This window comes from Oncorhynchus kisutch, linkage group LG15 (assembly GCF_002021735.2).
Source record: "Oncorhynchus kisutch isolate 150728-3 linkage group LG15, Okis_V2, whole genome shotgun sequence".
Taxonomy (NCBI): domain Eukaryota; kingdom Metazoa; phylum Chordata; class Actinopteri; order Salmoniformes; family Salmonidae; genus Oncorhynchus; species Oncorhynchus kisutch.
The window spans coordinates 67,285,820-67,302,821 of record NC_034188.2 but is presented as its reverse complement, the minus strand read 5'-3'; the positions used below and the strand labels follow the sequence as shown (position 1 = coordinate 67,302,821).

Here is a 17,002-nt window from a genome sequence, read left to right as displayed (position 1 = left end):
TGTTATGACAGTAAAGACAGTTCAACATTTTGTAGAACATTTGCTAATGTTTGCACTGAAGATTACATGCACAGCTTGAAGGCACACCCACGTACTTTTGGAAGATGAAGAAGCCATACTCCATAAGACAGTGATGAAACATATGAGAACACACACAAACAACTGTGAAAGTATCAACGTCCACTTACAGTAAGACAGCATACTTTCTCTAGTTTCACTCCAATACATTTCAGCTATAGTCAATAACAATGAAATTGCCTCACAAAACAAAGCAGGGGAGAGAAAAGTCAAGGTCAAGTGTTCCATTCATTCCTTATTCTTAGTGCCAGCTAAACTCAGATTGACTCATTCATTGTTGATGAAAGGTCCTTCCCTGGAGTAGGATCAATTTAGCTGGATGATAGTGGATACGCTGTGGTGGGCTAGCATCCTTGCAGCATACAAACACAGGCTTGACGGAGATCTGTGTGGTAGCAGGCAGCATGACTAGTGGCCTATCTTTGGCGCTGTATACATAATATACATTAAGACAATATAGAGCCTGCAGCTGAACGGGGAACTGTGGATACCCTGCATGCGGAGGAGGACTTAGTGCTCCTCCAGCCACTCAGCCTGTACATCTGGATCAGTTGTTAAACCACAGGGTTCTGGAGATCTCATTTAACTGAACAGGATACTCAACATTTACTTCTTACAGTTCATTTATTCAACATGCACACCGGCACAATGTACAGTGCAGGAGCCCTGTCAAGTGGTTTGAGTTTTCAATAGAGATCATTGTGAATGGTGAGAAGTGTTTCTGTCCAGATGCTTCTCTACTCTCTACTCTCTCCAGCCAAGGCGAGGTAAGGAGGGGGTTAGCAGGAGATTACCCAGGATATGATGTCCCTCCCTGGGATCATCTCTGAATGTTTGACGAGTGAGGGCTTTACCTCAGCAGACTGCCTTTATACCCCTTGAGATGTAGAATCAGAATGACTACTACCCCCTCACCAATATGATCCAGCCTGCCAGCACAATACCAGAAACCACTCTGTTTAATAATGCTGGCTGAAATCTATTCACACCAGCTCCTCCATAAAAGCCTGGTGCCTGGAGCATTGCATTAGGTTAGCAAACCAATCAGAGAGGCAGCACTTATGAATTAGGATGGGCACTGTACTTGTTTGTGTGCCATTTTATAATAGTAAAAAATATTTTAAAATAAATTCCCCATACATTTGTGAGGTGGAAGACCTTCAGGAAAAAGACGATGGGGTAACCCCTGCACTCTCAGTCTCTTTACTTTAAAAAGGTTAATACAGCTGCTTTAAAACCTACTTTTTAATGCACTTCACAATAACCTTCGGTTAAGTAAATGTTGGTGTACCTATAGTTGACAGTATAGCACTGAAAAGAGGTTAGGCTTTATCACCCCCATGACACAATGCTTTCATAGATTGTGGCTCATCTCTCCCCTGAACTCTGCAGGGACTTAAAGTCCCTTAGTCCTACATCTTTTATATAAGAACACTGAAAAGGTTGACAATGTGAACTCTCCAAGCACCCCCTTTCTTTTTCTCTTTGTTTGTTTGTTTGTTTGTTTGTTTGTTTGTTTGTTTGTTTGTTTGTTTCTTTCTTTCTTTCTTTCTTTCTTTCTTTCTTTCTTTCTTTCTTTCTTTCTCTGAGATAGAGCAGTAGATACAAAACGTGGAGGAATGGCCAGCTCTACACCAGAGATGTACAAACGACTCTGTGGTTTCATGCTTTACCATGGCATTTGCTCCTCCTCAACACAAAACCATATTTAGGCCTTGAACCACTGGCTCTATCGCCTGTTGCTAGGCTACACCAAGGAAATGCAAAGAAAAAAAGAAAACACTTATCAAGGAGAGAAAAATCTAGCAGGGCATGAAAGCATTACACTGTGGAAATGAAAAGCTACATTCTACATGAACTGGGAGCCACACAAAGAGGAAACGGTGCATAAACAACTTGTTCAGAATGGAACCCCACAGAATGTTTCCCTTAGCTTCATAAAGGGAAGTGGAGAGGCCACATGGAGGGATGGCTGCTTGTGTGGATCAATGGAAAATGGCAGCTTGAGAGCTGTATGTTTACACATTCATTTGGATAACACCATTCACACACATCACAGGAGCGCACTGTGTGGTGCTCAGGGCAGGGAGGAACTAGCTTAAGTAGTCCTCGATTTGTTCCTAACAGGAATCCCTGTGAAGTCCAATGAAGAGTTCTCTAAGTACAATGTAAAGCTATGGTACATAACATTATATTTCAATCTCCATGAGCCTCAGGCATACAAGGATATTCTGGTCATGACACTCATGTTACCCTCTGTTGCGAATATACGTTTTATACTTGAACAGAGTAAAATGCCAACAGAAGGTGCGGTTCTGCAGCTTAGTGTAATGCAATGTGACGCTTTGCAGGCCAGGTTAACAAGGCCCCTGTGACATGGTATTTAGAAGAGTAGTGAACAGCAAGAAAGCTCTATTACATCCTACCAGCATGCACTGCAGAAATCATGTCAAACCCCCGTTTAAGACCTGTCTCTCGGAAATCACTGAGGAGTTATGAAAACGTCTCTGCTGCCGCATGCAGTAAGCTGTAAGTGAAGAATAATTGGTATACAATGAAAAACACAACACACCATTTTAACAACCACCTGTTTTTACAAATTGCATTCTCACTGTAAGTTGGCTGACACCCATGGGAGTTGAACTCCAATACTATAACTACAGTATCATCTGTGATTCTCTGTAGAGACCATATAAGATCATTCAACAGTCTCCTTAGAGTTTTGTCCTAATGCAAGGACAATCATAAAACATCAGACATACACATGTAGGATATTTTTGCGCCAGTTTGCTACAGCAGGAAAATAATCCTGCAGCAACAGGACATGTGAATTAATATATAGATTATAATTAATGAAAAAATGAAACAATTACAAACTTCTGAAGCCTTTTTAAATTTCGAAATACACTACAGGATGAAAATGTCCTGCATTGCATGAAAGTTCTCCTGCAACAGGGTGATGAAATTAAGATCCTACATCTGTATAAAAGTACAAATAGTGGGACACAGTATAGTAGCATGTCATTGATACAGAAGATCCTATACAGAAAAGTTCCCCCCTCTTCTGTGGTGTGAAATATTCCAAATGGACAATAAAAAAAACGTAGAAATAGGGGCTAGACCTCCTTCATATCACAGACCACTCACTCACCTTGTAGACCTGATTGTGCAGTTGATGAGACACTCAGACTCTCTACTCCCTCTACTCAGACACACAAAATGGCCTCCGGAGCTTTCCAGCACCAGCATGAAAGGGACCTGATTACTTCTCTAGTGCCTGAGTGGAAATCAAACAGCCCATACTGTACCACCACCCACCACCACCTCCTCCACTGTAGGAGCCTGCAGTGTGACATGCCATGGGACATGTACTGTACGTATGGTACATCTTGATGGGCTGGCTTTGAATGACTCGGGTGACTTCATATTAGCTCTGGAAGTACATTGTCAGCTATGCAAGTGCATTTCCCCCTTCCCTGTGTGTTAGTACATAATGAAAGCAGGACCTATGGAGTACTTCAATAGAGTAGATTTTCATTCAAACGTTTGAGGGAACTATGCTTGCAAATATTGATAGAAATCTATTATGAGGTCTGGGTTTAGCTGGCAAACAACAGTCCAAAAAAATAAATAAATAATGAATGGCAGTTGTCAATCCTGCAGTTATTCTGCAATATAAATACCATATTTAGTTATCTCTAAATGTCACCTCCCGATGCTGCCAAGTACTTTTGGCCAACATTAGGCTTCAATAGACATTTTAAAAGCCCCAACCCATCCCAGAAGTCCCATCCTATTTCTCTCACTGCCAGTTTATCAGAAATGTATTATCTTCTAAATGGACTTTCTCTCACTGATGAATTAATTTGGCGATCCTAGTACATTGTCTCCATGTGTCCTTATATGAACAAACCTGAGCTATCTACAATGCAGGAGAGACAGATTTTTGTTTTGTTTTTGAGTTTATTTGAACAACCATATTATACACCATTTTTTTTACCAATAGCAACACACTTCTCCCATAAAAGTGAAAAGAATAGGAACTGAGCTACATACAGTACTGTAGAAGATCCAGCACTAAAAGGTATGTACAAAGGTGGGCCAGCTGACACTGTAAATAAACTGACCTCCATCCATATCATAAGCAGTGGCGACCCATCATTCAGGCCAGGTGGGCAGTTATTATTATTATATTTTTTGTTGCCTGTTTTGCATGATATTTTGGCATTAATATGTGTCACATATCAGTTTGCAAACATTTTTTTTAAAGTATTGAGCTAATAAAGCCACATACAATTTTTTTGTTGCTTTCACTCATGGGGACACACAAAATGTAAGGGAGGGCAAAACAATTCAAGCCCCTTGGGTGCTGCCATATATTTACATTAGAAGTGCCCATCCATGAAGGCTCAAGGTCATTGGCCACAGATAAAATGATGTCAAATCAAATTATATCTACCGTAGCTTTGATTGGACTGATCATACTTTCAACATCTTAGCTAGCAAGCTAGACAAGTAGTCATCATCATGAATCACATTGACAATCTACTGGCAAATCCTTTTCAATCATTGTCATATGAAGAGAAATTATAGATAAAACGTATCGGTGCTCATTGGACATTACACAAAGTCAGACAGCTAACGACAACATCAGATGAGCTAGCATTAGTAACCTAACCAATTCTCTATAGTATTAACTGGTACACGACTCCTTGCCGTTACTCAAGTTATAACGCATTAGTTGCTTACTGGACCCTGGCAATCTGTGTGAAATGTTAACTAGTTAACGAACTAACCACAATCTGTGAACTAATGTTTTCCCTTTACAGTATGTGGTTAATTTTCAGAATGAGAGAATTAGGTGAAAATGAGGAGTTGTTTGTTAAACAAGTGGATTCAGGGATTAAGTGTAGCTGGAGCTGGGCCTGGTTTAAGCTGGATGCCACCATAGAGTTGAAAGGAACACCACACACATTCTCTCTTTCTCACTTGTTCAATACAGTGGATAAAAAGGGTTATGCCAGGTGTACTCTCTGCCAACAGAGGGTAAAAAGTGCAAAAAGTGTACAATGTAATAATGTGCAGTTTAGGCCCAAAATATTGTTTTTGTGGTGTTGAACTTGACAGCAACACTTGTGTGAGTGAGGAGGGTTTATTTCATTTTTTACTCAGTGAAAGTTATTTTTGCACACACTTGATCGATGTCTACAGTACTACAGTTGCCACTATAATAGAGCAAAAATAGAATGCATGGTTGTTTCATTCTATTTCTACTTTAAGATGTTTTTTCCTCAAGTGCAATATTTAGACGTGTGTGGTCACAAGCATCCTATTATAAAGGCTGTCATGATAACTGCAATATCAGTGTATTGTTTTTTTCTCAAGACTTGAGTGTCATTTGCAGTAAAGTCTAGGCAACAAATAACATTGGATTGCTTCCTTTCCGCTGACAGCCAGGTGTAGCCGTGGTAAGAATTCACTCCATGGTGCTGAAAAGAAAGCTCTGCAGTTGGGACAATTGTCTTGGCCCTAACAGTTTGTGGGCACCATTTGTCACCGTTATAGTGCAATTAATGTAGTGTTTAGTGTTGTGTTGTGTAGTTGCTTTGCTGGCATGCATCTAAAAAAATATATATAGAGTTTGCCAAACCAAGATTTACATGCTAGAATCGCCATATATATATATATATGAAACGGTCAATGTTTCCAGGCCTACAAAGATGGATGTGATTGTGATTTGATGGGGGAGATGTAAAGGGCATTATAATGTGAATGTGATGACAGCGTGCGCAGGTTGATATAAGGCTGCATGGCGATGCTGATAAGATAGCAGAGAGCCAAGCGACCAACATGTCTCCTCCATCCTCACAGATCAAACATGTGACAGGTGTCACTGAAAGCACAGTGTAGGTCGTCCGCCATTTCACCTATCAGCAGGACAATCTGATTAAGACTGCCTGCCCGCAGTCTCTCCCTCTCTCTTCCTCTCTCCCAAACTCTCTCACCCACTCTCTCTTTCTCGTTGTACAACACTACTGCAGACCCACACAAGCAAGCATGCACACGCGTACACACAGGCGAGGGGTGAGAGTGAACAAAGCGTGGACATACAGTACCTTGGGTGTTGTCTAGGTTCAAGGTGGTGGGTGCGGGGATCGTGGTAGGAGCATCTAGATGGAAAACATACAAAATAAAGACATGAATAAGAAATAAAGAAAGTGTGAGAAGCCATTAAGGATGGGGTCATGCAAGTATGGAAGTAGCAGGATTGGGAAAGTGTCAAATCTCTAAGTAACTACTGTAGTACCACTATAGAGATAATGATTTAGGTTCTGTATTGTATGCTGTGTATGTTTTTCCCTCAGGAAGGATGTTGCTTTTCCAGAATTGCCTTCTTCATCTTTAAACTGTGTCAACGCATCATTGATGGCTTTTCTAGTGATAGTGAAGGCAATATCATAGCATAAATAATGCACAGTGCGTGATATCAGGTCATTCCAACCTTACTTAAACCTCTACTCATCAACAATAGGCCAAAACATTGGCATGAACACATCAAATTAAAGATTTTGTATACCCATACCGTAGTTTGAAAAACAAACTTAATGTGTCCAATATTGCTCATAAACATTCAATGGGTAGTTGGGAAGTCATAAATGAACATATTAAGTGATTATTTCCAGTAATTAAGTTAAGCAGTGCATTAAGCAACTCTGGCACAATCCCCTGCAGTTCTTTCTACCCCTTGCAACAGTAACAGACTGATAGTGTACTGATGAGGCCTTTCATAACACCACAAACAAAATAATGAGAATGACAAAATGGAGGCCAATACAGGTATGCAGCGGTGCTAAGAGGTTTGAAAGCTTCCCTGCCACAGGGAATATCTGCCTGCTTTTGGCACAGAGAGAGATAGCGCCGGCCCCTTGCTGGGGACAAGTCACAGCGGGAGAAATTGGCTGGCTGTCTCCATGCCTTTACTGTCTGTGCCCATCAGAAGTCCACAGTAGGGGACCACACACTTCCAAACTAATGATAAAACATCAAGGGCGGCATAATGTCGCTGCTGGGGAAGGAGGGGGAAAGGGGAGGAGAGGTGAGGAAGGGGATATCAGGAACAGATTCTCCGCAAACAATATTTATGGGGGATTTCTTCTTTCTCTGTGACCGAAGGCGGTCTGATAGCTGAAATGTCAGCGTCTGAGAAATAGGGTATGCAGGCCAGGGATAAGAGGCTGCCACAAAGGCCTGGATGGGATGTGGCACATATAATAGTCTAGCAAACAAGTATTCTCCATGGGCAATTTGCAGGCTGGATGACTTGGCTCCACATTATGATTGCTGAAATATGAATATATTTGAAGGGGGCATATTTTCAGGGTGCATTTCTATTTGTAAAAAAACTGAAACAACATGGGAGAAATTGTTTAACTATGCCATCTTAAACCTGGCAGCTAATAAACATTATTTTTCTTCACCTTTTAGCAATTCTATATACATTGCTTTATATGCACAGTTGCTTCATCATTGGGCAAAGGAGATTTCTGACTCAAACAAATACTCCGTAAAGTACTACAGTACAACCATGTCCTCAGATGGATTTTTCTCTTGACACTGTATGACTGGGTTATTGATTTGTAGCCTGATGTTTCATCTGTTATTCTGTTCTATGGTGCAGAGATGGGTGATGGCCAGAATCTGTGTAATTCAACACGTTTGTTTTCACAGCAGCCCTTCATCCAACTCAGGGTCAACAGAGCCATATTTGAGCATGCTTTCTGACTAGGCTTGACACACAGATGGCTGCGTGGGAATCTTTGACCTCATGGTCGTGTAGGAAATCTTTGGGTCAGGGAGTCAACTGCATTACAAACCCTTGAGCAAAATACATAATTGATCTCCTGCCAACAGCCAGTATGTGTGAGTTATAGCACCAGGTCAGCTTTGTACAATGAATAGAGTTTGGTGGGAGACTAGCTGGGAGCCTGTTTTGGACCTGCTTTCTCCCAAACTGGACTTAAACCAACCATGGAGCAGCATTCACAGCCTACTGAAAACAACTCAGAGGCCAACAAGCCTATCTACCTTCTCTCTCACCCTTAGACCAGAAAACAACTGACAACTAAACAGGGTCTGTTATTTATTGTAGACTTGCCCTTCTAGTGCCAGAGTACACAGAGAGGTCACAATATTTCTGTTAGGGATGGAGTGTTTCTTAGTGCAGTGCTAGGCTGAGGGAAGATGAGAGTAGAAAATGGTACATTCCCATGCTCAGAAAGTAGCATACATGAATATCTAATATGTCTAGAATAGCACTCACATTGATTCACATACTGTACTCTCCTGTTGCCCTTCAGTAGTTAGGAGTGTTCCTGGTCATCTAGCTTTGACATGGTACAACTACTGTACATAGTCCTCAGACAGATCCACGTTAATGAACATCAGGGACATACTAAGAGCAGCTGTGGATTCCAACACTAGACACTAATGGGCTCCTCCAGGGCCTAATACAAGTAGAAAACAGGATATTGTACACAGAAAAAGCCACCCAGCAGTCTCTTCACCTAGAGACACACCTGCTAAACTGACACATCTGTGGTTCTCATCATGCTTACCTCTAGACGTAGCCATGCTCAGAAACACACACTCGTTAAGCTAGTGTACAGTAGCTAGCATGATTAGTCAGGCAAAACAATCCTCTTATGGACCAACAGCATGGCTTATTTTGTTTGGCATCTAATCCTGTGGAATAATAGAACTGGGAATCTCAAACATAATTAAACAGCATTATTAGCACCTTTTTCAAATCTCCCGTGTCTCATTAATGCTCTAACTAGAAGAATAGATACTGCACTGATAGCTCTGATAACACCAGAGATATGCTGTTTCTAATGTTGAGGTGGTAAAAGATTGCAAAGCTGCACTTCAAATGTAAAATGGGATATTTCACTGTGCAAAAGGCATACAAATAGTGAATTATTCTACAAAGCATGTACAGCTCACACATGTGTTTGCTACACCAGAAAACACACATTTTCACCATGTGAAAAGTCTTCTTTGCGTGTACCGCAGTTCGTCCAGTTTATCTCTGTTGAGTAAGGAGCAGGTTGTTCCTTCAAAGAAATATAGGAAAATGCAATATGGAGACATGAGGAGAGTCTAGATGAAGAGACACCTACTATAGAACTTGATTATGCATGTAAATCTCCAAAACAAATGGTCAGCTCACATTCCCCATCAAACCAACGTGCTACAACAAGTATGAACGTAAAAGACAAAACAACATATATCAAAAGATGGTGTGTATGGAAAATGTTTTCTATCCTGACTGTTTCACTTTCTCACAAGCTCCAAACTGAAGCTAAATCTATTTGGAACTGCTAGATGTGTGTTGTTCAAAACCCCAAATAATCATATTCCAAACAAAGGATCCATCTAGAAGCCAGGCTACAGCCTGATTCCCAAACCTCAAATATTTTCCTGTAGATACTGTACTGTGCATTCGGGAAAAGTTTTCAGACCCGTTTACCTTTTCCATATTTTGTTACGTTATAGCCTTATTCTAAAATGTATTGAATATCTTTTTTTCTCATCAATCTACAAACAATACCCCATAATGACAAAGCAAAAACGGGTTTTTAGAAACATTTGGCACATTTATTTAATACATAAGTATTCAGACCTTTTGCTATGAGAATCGAAATTGAGCTCAGGTGCATCCTGTCATCCTTGAGATGTTTCTACAACTTGATTGATGTCCACCTGTGGTCAATTCAATTGATTGGACATGATTTGGAAAGTCACACACCTGTCTATATAAGGTCCCACAGTTGACAGTGCATGTCAGAGCAAAAATCAAGCCATGAGGTTGAAGGAACTGTCCGCTGAGCTCTGAGACAGAATTGTGTCGAGGCACAGATCTGGGAAAGGGTACCAAAAATATTTCTGCAGCATTGAAGGTCTTCAAGAACACAGTGGACTCCATCATTCTTAAATGGAAGAAGTTTGGAACCACCAAGACTCAGAAGGGCCTCTGTGGAGATGGGAGAACCTTCCAGAAGGACCACCATCTCTGCAGCACTCCACCAATCAGGCCTTTATGGTAGAGTGGCCAGATGGAAGCACCTCCTCAGTAAAAAACACATGACAGCCTGTTTGGAGTTTGCCAAAAGGCACCTAATGACTCTCAAACCATGAGAAAAAAAGATTATCTGGCCTGATGAAACCAAGATTGAACTCTTTGTCCTGAATGCCAAGCTTCACGTCTGGAGGAAACCTGGCACCATCCCTCCGGTGAAGCATGGTGGTGGCTGCATCATGCAGTGGGGATGTTTTTCAGCGGCAGGGACTGGGAGACTAGTCAGGATCGAGGGAAATCTGAACGTAGCAAATCACAGAGAGATACTTGATGAAAAACTTCTCAAATCAAATTGTATTGGTCACCTATACATGGTTAGCAGATGTTAATGTGAGTGTAGCAAAATGCTTGTGCTTCTAGTTCCAACAGTGCAGTAATATCTAACAAGTAATCTAAAAATGACCAACAACTATCAAATACACACAAATCTAAAGGGGGGAATGAGAATATGTACATATAAGTATATGGATGAGCGATGGCCGCGCGGCATAGGCAAGGTGGAGTAGATGGTATAACATACAGTATATACATGATATGATATGAGTAATGTAAGATATGTAAACATTATTAAAGTGGCAATATTTAAAGTGGCATTGTTTAAAGTGACTAGTGATCCATTTATTAAAGTGTCCAATGATTGGGTCTCAATACAGTATGTACATGAGATATGAGTGATGTAAGATACAGTATGTAGACATTATTAAGGTGGCATTATTTAGAGTGGCATTGTTTAAAGTGACTAGTGATCTATTTATTAAAGTGTCCAGTGATTGGGTCTCAATATAGCAGCAGCCTCTCTGAGTTAGTGATTGCTGTTTAGCAGTCTGATGGCCTTGAGATAGAAGCTGTTTCTCAATCTCTCGGTCCCAGCTTTGATGCATCTGTACTGACCTCGCCTTCTGGATGATAGCGGTGTGAACAGGCAGTGGCTTGGGGGGTTGTCATTGATGTTCTTTTTGGCCTTCCTGTGACATCGGGTACTGTAGGTGTCCTGGATGGCAGGTAGTTTGCCCCCAGTGATGCATTATGCATACCGCATCACCCTCTGGAGAGCCTTGCGGTTGAGGGCAGTGCAGTTGCCGTACCAGGCTGTGATACAGCCTGACAGGATGCTCTCGATTGTGCATCTGTAAAAGTTTGTCAGGGTTTCAGGTGACAAGCCACATTTTTTCAGCCTCCTGAGGTTGAAGAGGCTGTGTTGCTGTCTGTGTGGGTGGACAATTTCAGTTTGTCTGTGATGTGTACGTCGAGGAACTTAAAACTTTCCACCTTCTCCACTGCTGTCCCTTCGATGTGGATAGGGGGTGCTCCCTCTGCTGTTTCCTGAAGTCCACGATCATCTCCTTTGTTTTGTTGACATTGAGTGAGAGGTTGTTTTCCTGACACCACACTCTGAGTGCCCTCACCTCCTCCCTGTAGGCTGTCTCATCGCTGTTGGTGATCAAGCCAACTACTGTTGTGTCGTCTGCAAACTTGATGATTGAGTTGGAGGCGTGCATGGCGCAGTCGTGGGTGAACAGGGAGTACAGGAGAGGGTTGAGCCCACACCCCTGAGCACACACCCCAGTGTTGAGGGTCAGCGAAGTGACCTGGGGGCGGTCCGTCAGAAAGTTCAGGACCCAGTTGCACAGGGAGGGGTTGAGACCCAGGGCCTCCAGCTTGATGATGAGCTTGTAGGGTATTATGGTGTTGAATGCTGAGCTGTAGTCAATGAACAGCATTCGTATTATTTTTGTCCAGATGGGATAGGGCAGTGTGCAGTGCGATGGCGGTTGCGTCATCTGTGGACCTGTTGAGGCATTATGCAAACTGAAGTGGGTCTAGGGTGGCCGGTAAGGTGGTGGTGATATGATCCTTGACTAGTCTCTCAAAGCACTACATGATGACAGAAGTGAGTGCTGCGGGGCGGTAGTCATTTAGTTCAGTTATCTTTGCCTTCTTGGGTACTGGAACAATGGGTCGCCATTTTGAAGCATATGGGGACAACAGACTGGGATAGGGAGCGATTGAATATGTCCGTAAACACACCAGCCAGCTGGTCTCCGCATGCTCTGAGGAAGCGGAGAGGGATGCCGTCTGGGCCAGCAGGCTTGCGAGGGTTAACATGTTTAAATGTTTTACTCGTGTCAGCCACTGAGAAGGAGAGGGGGGGACGCAGTCTTTCTTAGCGGGTCACATCAGTGGAACTGTATTATCCTCAAAGCGTGCAAAGAAAGTGTTTAGTTTGCCTGGAAGCGTGACATCGCTATCCGTGACGTGGCTGTTTTTGTTTTTGTAGTCCGTGATTTCCTGTAGACCCTGCCACATACGTCTCGTGTCTGGGCTGTTGAATTGCGACTCCACCTTCTCCATGTACTGGCATTTCGCTGGTTTGATTGCCTTGCGGAGGGAATAACTACACTGTTTATATTCAGCCATATCACCAGACCTCTTTCCATGGTTAAATGCGGTGGATCGCACTTTCAGTTTTTCTTGAATGCCACCATCCATCCACGGTTTCTGGTTAGGGTAGGTTTACATTGTCCCAGTGGGTATGACATCGCCAATGCACTTATTTATAAACATACTCACCGAGTCAGCGTATAGATCAATGTTGTTCCCTGAGGTTGACCAGAACATATTCCAGTCCGCGTGATCAAAACAATTTTGAAGCATGGCTTCCGATTGGTCAGACCAGCGTTGAATGTTTCTCGTCACTGGTACATCCTGTTTGTTTCTGCCTATAAGCCGGGACAAGCAAGATGGCGTCGTGGTCGGATTTGCCGAAGGGAGGGCGGGGGAGGGCTTTGTATGCATCGCAGAAGTTAGAGTAGCAGTGAGCGAGAGTATTAGCCCTACCTGTCGTGCAATCAATATGCTGATAAAATGTAGGTAACATTGATCTCAAATTAGCTTTGTTAAATTCCCCAGCTATATTAAATGCAGCCTCCGGGTATATAGTTTCCAGTTTATATAGAGTCCAGTGAAGTTCCTTGAGGGCCGTCTTGGTGTTCGCTTGAGTGGGTGGGGGATGTACACAGCTGTGACTATAACTGATGAGAGTGCTGAGGTCCAAAGTGTTCAGGACCTCAGACTGGGGCGAAGGTTCACCTTCCAACAGGACAACGCCCCTAAGCACACAGCCAAGACAACGCAGGAGTGGCTTCGGACAAGTCTCTGAATGTCCTTGTGTGGCCTAGCCAGAGCCCAGACTTGAACCTGATCGAACATCTCTGGAGAACATCTCACAATTATCTCTGAAGATAATTGTGCAACGACGCTCCCCATCCAACCTGACAGAGTTTGAGTGGATCTGCAGAGAAGAATGGGAGAAACTCCCCAAATACAGGTGTGCCAAGCTTGTAGCGCTTAATTTTTAATACATTTCCAAAAATATATAAAAAACTGTTTTTGCATTGTGATCATGGGGTATTGTGTGTAGATTGATGAGGGGGAAAAATTTTTGAATACATTTTATAATAAGGCTGTAACGTAACAAAATGTAGAAAAGTCAAGGGGTCTGAATACTTTCCAAAGGCACTGTAACTGTATGACAGTGACATTAGAGAGGGAGTTTGAATCATGCCTCTAATGGATGAGAGTGGATAGTGCGCCAATTACGAGTTCAGTCATAGGATGAAACCCTTAATAGGCCTAGACTGTTATTTAATAGCACGTGCCATCCTTTTGATGGGAGATCATTACTAGGGGACTAAGAGGGACAAACAGACGTCACCATCTGCCTAAGAGCACTTACAGAAATACAATCTCAGGGTGGCATTGCTATAAGTGCCATAGTAACCTAAGTCAGAGAGCCATACATTTTAGAGTGAGGATTTTCTGTCAGTGTTAGTCAGAATAAATCTGTTAGTCAGAGCCATCTGTTACTATGTTACAGTGTGTCAGTGATATGGTTTCTGTGACGTATTCACCTAGAGAAACCTGTAATCAGTGAACTGACTCATGAGAAGCTTCAATGGAAAATTTAGCAAATTCCAATGAGTGGTTAAGATGACCTAATGGCAACAAATCTACTAGACACATCTGTACACGCTGTGAACATGAAAACCTGTATCAGCAATACAGACCACCTTGCCTGGACTCATCTCCAAATATAGATAGAATCACAGAACAAACTACAGGCGACAGTAGCCACGACGCCCCGTATAACAGTACGTACCGTATACAAAGAGGATGTAGTCATCGTAGGCCTCTCCCACGGCGTTGGAGGCAACACAGCGGTACGTGCCGTTGTACGACTTGTTGAGGTTTTCGATGAAGAGGTCAGAGCCGGTGATCACGGTGTGAGACGGCACATCATCATCCACTCTGAGCCAGCTGATCTGATGGGGCCTGGAGGACACAAATACCAACCACATCAGAAAGACCCTGCACGACCCCCGTCAATAGACAAAATTTCACTCTAAAGGTCAGAACTCAGATCAGTGTGGGAGAGCCATTGGCAGGTTCCATCTAATGATGTATTATACACAGAACACACTACCAATTGGTAACATTTAAATGCTACAATGCATTGGAAAGGTTAGGGGAGTGCTTTGGCTGACAGAAAGGGGATATAGGACGCCTGGAAGTGTCATGTAGCTGTCTATGTTGGTATTTTTAAGGACAGAGTGCTGTACTGTTAACTAGTATTACATGATATGTGTGGATGGATGGATGGATACTCACTGTGGTTTGCCTTTTGCTATGCACGTCAGCTCCAGATTCTCTCCCTCTCTTGTTAAACCTTCAGGGAATGCCTGAACAATCTTCACTTCTGGTTGATCTGAAAGTAGACAGATGGTATTTTCATATACACATTGTCTACAAGCAGTACACACTTTCTAATTCATATCATACTCACAGCTATAGCAATGTCAACCTATCTCAACCTGATTCATGCTTTTAGTCACTCTATAAAAAGGCTGTATAGTGTATATTCAAACCAGGGAAAGAGACATTTGTCAGTGAGCTATAATATAATAATAAATATAACATATACAGACAGGTTTCTCAAAAGCAACTTCTGGTCATGCACGGATACATGTAGGTGGTCGCGGGAATTGAACCCACTAGCTGGGCATTACTAGCACCAAGCTCTACCAACTGAGCTACAAAGGACCATGCTATAATGCATTGGGGAGTTTAGAGGAGTGCTTTGGCTGGCTACGATAGTGTCATTACACCATTACTTATATTATTACTCTTGTATGACCAGTATATTTTCAGCTCAACTCCACCGACTAAGGCTTTGAGTGGAATAGGACTACATAATCCTAGCTATCAAAGGAACATAGCCCCATGGTTAAACAGAGAAAAGGGCTATGTGTTCAGACAATCTATCTAACCTTAAAGTAAAATAGATATTTTTTCTTTCTCTTATCTATGTTAGCAGAAGATTGCCAAAATGTCAAGCGGTTCTAGTTGAGCTTTCCCTTTAGCCTAGAAAGGTTAAGCAAGGCACTCGTCTCTTTTAATAAATGAATATTCTACATAGACTACCAAAGGTTAGTGTAACCTTTCTCTGATGATCTACACTGTGTAAGGATGGCTGTTCTACCTCTTCAACCAATAAATCGTTTGAGTAAATAGAAAATCACATTTGACACGAGACTAGAGCAAAAGTAACTTTTACCTGGAGGTGATTATATTATATTCCAGGAGATGTATTGTAAAGCCATTCTCTAACTCTGGACTGCCAGGTATTTTAACTAGATACAGAATTGATGATCGAATTAATTCATATGGAGTGCCTTCATAAGGTATTCATACCCCTTGACTTATTCCTCATTTTGTTGCATTACAGCATGATAATTGTAGAAACATTTGCTAAACAAATCTAAAAACATGTTTTCAGTTTGACATTATGGGGTATTGTGTGTAGATGGGTGAGAAAAGGGCTGTAAACACAACAAAATGTGGAATAAGTCAAAGGGTATGAATACTTTCTGAAGGCACTGTCTCCCCCCTCTGTGATAGCCTTCGGGACTGCGAGAGTCAATAACATTCTATTTCCAGGCCATGTCTGCTTCACTTCCGGGTCACTCACATAGCACTTCCAGGTATCTCTGTGCCCGGAGGTCCTTCACGGCTGGGTGGTCGATGATGCAGCTGACTGGCGCTCCGTCGTCCTCCTTGGACACGGTGAGTCTCAGCCTACTGGTGACTGTGAACATCCCGTCGTAGGTCTCATCCACCGTCATCTTGCCTAGGAACAATAAAATACACACAGGTGTGAGGGGAACCAACGTCTATAGAGATGTCTTAACTCACAACAGATGATCAGATTATTCACATTGACACATCTACCACAACAAAAATATTTAATTTCACACTGCATTATGTGTGCAGTCGAGCTAAACACAAGGTGACTTTGACCAACTTTTACACCTTAAAATCATTACATTTACAAGCCTACTTGATGTAGTTTAAAAACCCAAAGATTCTCATTGAATCCAGAGTGAGGTAGGAATTATGTGGTTGTGGTTTGATAATGAGTGTGTGTCTATGCAGCAGCCTGGAGACTGAGTGGGGTTCTGTTCTGTGGTGTCTAGGCTAACCCCTGCAGTAATCAGCTGCCCACCAGGCTCCTACATGTGTCTGGCTGTCAGAGGGGCATTCATTTAGAGAGCATTACAATGCCACAGGGGCAGCGCGTTAGCCATAGTGCTGAGTGTGATGGTTTACTCGCACTTAATGAAGTGAGAATATAATTACAGGGCCTTCTGTGACCTGCAGCACACTTCCATCTCCGCCAGCCGACCAGCCAGTCACAGGGGAGCACGTCTAGGGCTCAGATAGGGCATC

General features: G+C 42.4%; 1 protein-coding gene across 5 annotated transcripts in view; it reads right to left on the bottom strand.

Moving 5' to 3' along the window:
• cadm1b (cell adhesion molecule 1b) overlaps positions 1 to 17,002 on the bottom strand; it is a 154,447-nt gene that overhangs the window by 16,473 nt on the left and 120,972 nt on the right. For 3 of the 5 annotated variants that reach the window (XM_031790890.1, XM_020503316.2, XM_031790891.1), the window contains 4 exons: positions 16,245 to 16,403; positions 14,885 to 14,981; positions 14,376 to 14,548; positions 6,195 to 6,248 (listed from right to left, as the gene is read on the bottom strand). In XM_031790890.1, the coding sequence (XP_031646750.1) occupies positions 6,195 to 6,248; positions 14,376 to 14,548; positions 14,885 to 14,981; positions 16,245 to 16,403 (483 nt within the window). The remainder of the gene's footprint in view (positions 1 to 6,194; positions 6,249 to 14,375; positions 14,549 to 14,884; positions 14,982 to 16,244; positions 16,404 to 17,002) is intronic. The other 2 variants (XM_031790892.1, XM_031790893.1) reach the window with 1 other exon arrangement.